At 40.1% G+C, this 6,486-nt stretch overlaps 1 protein-coding gene across 1 annotated transcript in view; it reads right to left on the bottom strand.

Moving 5' to 3' along the window:
* Nucleotides 1-2,218: 2,218 nt before the first annotated feature.
* Nucleotides 2,219-6,486, bottom strand: part of LOC107564041 (zinc finger and BTB domain-containing protein 34-like) — a 24,133-nt gene continuing 19,865 nt past the window's right edge. The window contains exon 2 of the mRNA XM_016249034.1: nucleotides 2,219-3,780. Coding sequence (XP_016104520.1) covers nucleotides 2,220-3,746 — 1,527 coding nt within the window. The 5' untranslated portion in view covers nucleotides 3,747-3,780 and the 3' untranslated portion in view covers nucleotide 2,219. The remainder of the gene's footprint in view (nucleotides 3,781-6,486) is intronic.

Here is a 6,486-nt window from a genome sequence, read left to right on the forward strand (position 1 = left end):
AACCACTAAATAAAGTAACAAACAGTACTGTACACAAACTGAAAATGAACACAGGACAGCACCATAATGTAAGTCACTGTGTATTTTAACTTGGCGTACTTTAAGAAACAAGTTTCGTCCGAGGCGTGATACTGGTTTGCGGTTCACAGAATTGAGTTGTCTTGGCTGCTTACACTAACTACCCTTGGCTGATGGTTAAGTTCACTTATAGAGGGTGTGATAAAGTAAATATCTAAATTGTATGTTAGGCAAACTTGAAAGAACTTGAATCTTGTAAAAGTGAGGCATGTTTTTATCTGTCTGAGCATCAAGAACTATAAATCAAATACACAGCAGACAGTCAGGGAGGCAGATGCTCGACTGTAGTGAGTGAGGACTATAAAATATGAGTCGAATGTATTGCTCACAACAAAACACCATTTTACTCGTTTTGCATCGTATGTAGCCACTTATTATTCATTAGACTGAATCATAAGACAGTGTGGTGATAAGAAATAACAAAATGTATCTACACAATTGGCATGCGAGACAAAAAGGAGCCTTATTCAATTCACAGGTTAAAAAGAAAAGACCCCCCCCCCCCCCCCCCCCCCCCAGTTACATAATGAAAATGGATGTGAAGAGATGTTGTGGCGATAATAGGCATCCAGGGCTCGCTCTTCACAATACTAAATGTATAAAAGTGCCCTCAACATTGCTCTATTGTTGTATGAAACCCTACACTACACCTCCAGCATAAACAATAGACCTCCACACTATTTAACATTAACAAGAGCATACCGGCGGTAAGTGAATCTTCTCCAATTATACATTTCTGTATTGAAACACCATACGTTTTGGCTTTCGAGCCAGCTAAACACAAAAAGAGCTGTTTGAAATTTTAACCACTGATTGAGTGTGTACATTAATGATATAAATATTTCACCAAGAAGTTGTTTTTTTCACGTTCTTCCCAAGGCGGTACGGCCCTAAAGCAAATTTTCAACTTGCATGACTCCCGCACCACTTTTAGAAGTGCATCTACAAATATATTAATATAACTTAAACTTTATTTTTAAAGGCACACCCTCTTCATTGTTGTTTGGGAAAACTCAAACAATAAAATAACATTGTTTTTTAATTAAAAGCTAGATTTTGAGAAAAAAGAAATTAAATTAAGACTTGGCAAAAAAAAAAAAAAAAAAAAAACAAAATTTGACTAAACATTCCTTAACTGAATAATATTGTTTACTGTGCTGCTACTCTAGCGCTAATCTGTGATTATACTGTTGATATTATACCTGAAACCAAATGGATAATGTTACAGAAAGAGTGTAGAATGACAAACTGTGATTCTACGAAAAATATGGCAAAAAAAACAAGATCCTGGATCCTGAAAAAACTCCACAGGTACACCTTGTACTAACAATATTCTCATAGACATACACAACATGGCTGCTAAACAACTGAACAAGATTAATCCAGAATTCATACAATCACTAAGGAATATTTCACTGAAGTATCAAGCCTTGGTAGAGTGGAGATGTTTTGTTCAGGGGTTTGACCGCAGCATTCATTCAAACCCTATGAAAGCAAAACAAATGGGACTTTACTGAGAGAAGCTTCTTTTCCTCCGTTCAGGTTCTTTGCTATGAGGTAAAACCTGGCTGGAGTTGACGACAAGCTACAAATACTGTCCATTATGAGTATGTTGAGGTTGTATAATGAGGTATTGAAAGGATGTTTCACAAAGAGCCTTGCACTGGCAGATAAACCATTCCTCTTGAGTGAGTGACCTACTACAGGCCAAATGTGCAAAAACAGGTCAGGTAAAAGCGTGATATGACGAGCATCTCATCTGAGCTTTCACATTATTCATTATTGCAACATGCCTATATTACTCTGTAAATATGTTGAAAAACATGGAAATATATATATATAGATAGATATATAAAAAATGTGATAAAACTCTTAGGAGGCCTTGATTACAGAGACCTCCTCCCCGTTTATTTAATTCACCGATTATAGGACTCCTTCCCTTTGAAAAACTCCTTAAAAACTTTCTCTCGATCTTTGTCCTGTGTAGAACTTCCACAAAAATGGACGAGTAGAAAATGCGCAAGGCAGGTTATTTCTTGTCATTCTTTAAAAACAGCTGGGCTAAATCATGAAAAGAGTAAACCTTTATGCTTCCTTATTAGATAAGACAAACAACCAAATAAATGTCTTTTTTTTTCCCCTCAATATCCCGAAGGGGTTTTGGATGCAGGGGTTTCTTCTGGACTACACTTGCCACTTTCTTCACTGGGGATTTTTGTTGACAAATCATCGGGGTAAGCTGCTTCGCAGGCTGCTTCTCCTTCGAAGGTATCCTCTTGCTCCCCTCTCTGGCCATCTGGTGCCTCTCCCAGCAAGTCAGTGTGGTTGTTAACTTCTGTGCCAGAGGTCATGTGCTTTTTGCGCAAATGCTGGTTGAGTGTGCCTTGGAAGGGAAAGCATTTGCCACAGATCTGGCAGTGGAAGGGTTTGTTGTCCGTGTGGCCGCGGATGTGGTACTCCAGCTGGTCTTTGCGGGTGTACTTCTTGCCGCAGAACTTGCAGACGAAGGGTGTGATGCCCATGTGCAGACGCATGTGACGGTCCAGGCTGCCCTTTTGGTTGAAGGACTTGCTGCAGTAGATGCAGATGAGGCGCTCATTGTAGGGGTACCATTGTCCACGGAAACTACGCTCCCTTATGTCGTTCTCTAAGGTAGCTGTCGTCGCAGGTGAATCTCCTTCGTCAGCACCAGGCTTGAGCGGAGTTAGCAGATCGGCTGGAAGAGGCACAGGACGTTTCGGTCGGGCCCGACCACCCCGGACACTGCTGAGCAAAGAACGAGATGGGCTAGAGGAACTCAGGCTGACAAAACAGGAGGATGGTAATGCAGAGTAAGTGTATCCAGCAGAGGAAAGCACAGGCCCGTATGATCCCACGCTGACAGCCAACACCTGTTCACCATCCACCAGCTCTGTGTGGTAGCCGTCATCTCCTGCCGACGAGCTATCGGAGTAGCTGGGCCGGTCCGTTTTCTCCAGCTTGATATGGACATCAGTCACCTGTCCATCATTGCCGATGAGGTCTACTTGTTCGGACTCAACCTCCATGGACACCTCCTGCTCAGATATGCTGTCACTGCTCCCTCGGTCTGACTGACCCTCCTCCGCCATTCCCTTACCTGAGCTCCGCCCCTCCGCGCAATGATTCTGACGAGAATAGTAGGGTGGCGAAATCTGGGTGGGGTTTACAAAGATTCCTCCATCTTTCACACCATTGCGTCCAGCCCTTGAGGTGGTGCAATCGTTTTCTGGATTGGTCCCACCAGGCACAGGGATGCTGATCTTAGAGTGAATACCTTCAAGGATCTGTGTGCATTTGTCAATCACGGCCTGCATTTGGAGGAAGCTGGCAGCTGTGAGGAAGCTGATGACATCACGTAGGTGCAATGACATGTGACCAGTGTAGCAGAAGGCGAGCAGCTGCTCAAACACCTCAGGGCTCTTGATTACAGAGATGGAGAGGCCACTCATTGTGCCTAGTGATGAATGATCTCGGAAGTACGGTGAACTGGCAGCCAAGACGGCCTTGTGGGCTCGGAATGGCTGGCCCTGAATGTGCACAATGATGTCACACAGCTTGCCCTGGAGACGGAGCTCATTGAGCTGGTTCAGGACGATGTTGCTGAACTCAGGTACATCAAACTCTATGAGGCTACCACAGTCCTCCATGACTCACTGACGTCTCTCCTGGTTTGTAGAGAACCTGGAGAGAGGGAAAAAAGCATAAGGAAACACATTTAAAAGTAGATTATATGTAAGCACAGATGGAAATGGACAATTTTTTTCCACATTTTTTGAAATCTACAGAATTCCACAAATTCTACAGTCTCAGAGAGGAAAAATGTTATGCAGTTTTAATCACAATCCAATTATGATATCGTGAGGTGTTGCACTGTGACATATGTATTGCATTGTGTATTGTGTGGGCCAATTATATGAAACTCAAGTAATCAGGGTTTTAATTTCAGCACAGTATAGTACGAATCTATGCTTTAACCCTATTAACAAACAAAAGATGACTTGGTACATTGGCGTCAGCATGCTTACCGTCTAACCACACTTCCCCAATCTTTTTCACATGAGAGTAAACATGCTGCTGACTACATAAGGGATAATGCATGTGCATTTCATGATTTTAATGCACGGAGTGCATTAAAATCTTTTAATATTATCCCGCTTATACCATGGTCATTTTCCAGCAATGATATGTAAAAGCTGTTAATGATGTTTGCAGCGCAATATTTGACCGGAAGGGTTTAAAATGACGGTTACTTTTGTCAGTTACAGCTCGTTAAAGTTAGCATTCTGCCTGCTTCAAATCAGACACAGAGATGAAATAGTGCGGTAAGATGACATTTATTTGAATCAATGAATTATAAGATTTATTTGAAGTAATCTTTCATGCATCTTTCTCCACAAACAATGAAGTTGTGAGTTTACTTACTTCAAAAACAATGATTTTTATAAAAAAAATATTTTATTAATAAAAGTCACAGGGCAGCGATGACAACAGGTTTATTTGCTCCTGAATGTTTCTTTGTGTAAGTAGCATGATCTCCGACCTCTCTCCCTCCCCCTGTGTGTCAATTAAAGCAGGCAATTAAAATAGAACGGTGATTAAACTGACTTGGAACTACTTGTGCATTAAACAGTTTTAATGCATACCTGCCAACCAATCACAATCAAGTATTCAGACCAACCATGGTATAAGCAAATTTAGCATGCACATTATTTTACTCACTGAAGACATTTGTTAACTAGTGAATTATTCTTCGATTCAGTAACATCCATTTTGCATTATTATATGCACTTATTCAAAAGTCTGAGGTTTGAAGATGTTTAATGTTTTTGAAAGAAGTCTCTTATGCTCAAAGGCTTGTGGTTAACATTTATTTGGTTAAAAATGCAGTCAAAACAAGTAATATTTTAAAATATTATTACATTTAAAAAAAAAATGCCACCCATATGTTGCCATGTTCAAGAGAAACAGAAAGAGGGGAGGAATCATAGAAACACTCAAAAGTAAAAGGAACAATTTCAACTAAATTTCTCTTTTATTCACACATATATACATAAAATTAAACAAAAATACAGAAATACACACAAATACTACCATTTACCGGTACTACACTTTACTTGATCAAAAATACAGTAAAAACAGTAATGTTGTGAAATATTATTACAAATGAAAACAATGTTTTCTTTCTTAATATATTTTAAGCTGTGATGGCAAAGCTGAATTTTCAGCCATTACTCTAATCTTCAGTGTCATGTGATGTTTCAGAAATCATTCTAATATACTGATTTAGGGCTCAAGAAAAAATCATATTATTATAAGAAAAATCAAATATAAGTTCAAAAACTGTTGCGGTGCATAATATTTTTCCAGGTTTGTTTGAAAAGTTAAAAAAACATTTACTTGAAATAGAAGTCTATACGAACAACATAAAATGTCTTTAAAGGGGTCCTATTATGCTTTTTCACTTTTTTAATTTTAGTCAGTGTGTAGTGTGCATGTTTGGGCATTAAAAATATCTAGAAAGTTACAAATCTCAAAGTCCACTCCAAAGGGAGATATTTAGTTTTTTAAAAATCCCTTTTCAAGAACTACAGCAAACGGCTCGTTTGGACTACAGCGTTTGGTTTCTGGGCTTTGTGATATCACAAAGCGGCTCATTAGAATTTCATTACAAATAATTCCCGCCTACAGAAATTGGAATGGTTGGGGGGTGGGGAGGGGCGAGGTTGTGGTTAGAATGCTTGGTTGAATGAGCGCATGAGACGAGACGACGAAGAAGAAGTGCTGCTGCAGAGTTAGTGCATCAGAGAAAACCAAGAAGAAGAGCTGCTGTGTTGTAGCCTCAAATTTTTGGCATGTCTAGAACAGCGGTTCTCATTTCCAGTCCTTGTGTACCCCCACTCTGCACATATTGTGTGTTTCTCTTATTGCTTCATACGTTTGTTATATTTGACTGTAAGTGCCCTGCGAAGTGGACATTACCGGATATTCCTCCATGATTCCAGTTTGAAGGGAGCGCATATGTTCCATACAAAGGGCATTTAAGTGTGCGATACGTGAATTGTATTTATTTACAGATGTATATTATGTCCCACTTCACACTTCTCTAGTAAGTTTCGTATGTGTGTGAAAACGCTGCAGGCAGCACAGCACTGCAAATCTGTAAATTAATATTCCGAAGTGAAGTAAACTTCAACGGATTCCCCCTGCTCAGGGAGTAGGGAGCAATGGACACTGTGTAGGGATCATGTCAATCGGAACACAGTTCATGCACGGAGCTCACTTCTAACAAGATGATCTGAATCAGGTGTGTTAACAAAGAGAGACGTGCAAAACATGCAGAGCGGGGGTACGCGAGGACTGGAATTGAGAACCGCTGGTCTAGAACAA

This window comes from Sinocyclocheilus grahami, unplaced genomic scaffold (assembly GCF_001515645.1).
Source record: "Sinocyclocheilus grahami isolate Dianchi unplaced genomic scaffold, SAMN03320097.WGS_v1.1 scaffold903.1, whole genome shotgun sequence".
Lineage (NCBI taxonomy): Eukaryota > Metazoa > Chordata > Actinopteri > Cypriniformes > Cyprinidae > Sinocyclocheilus > Sinocyclocheilus grahami.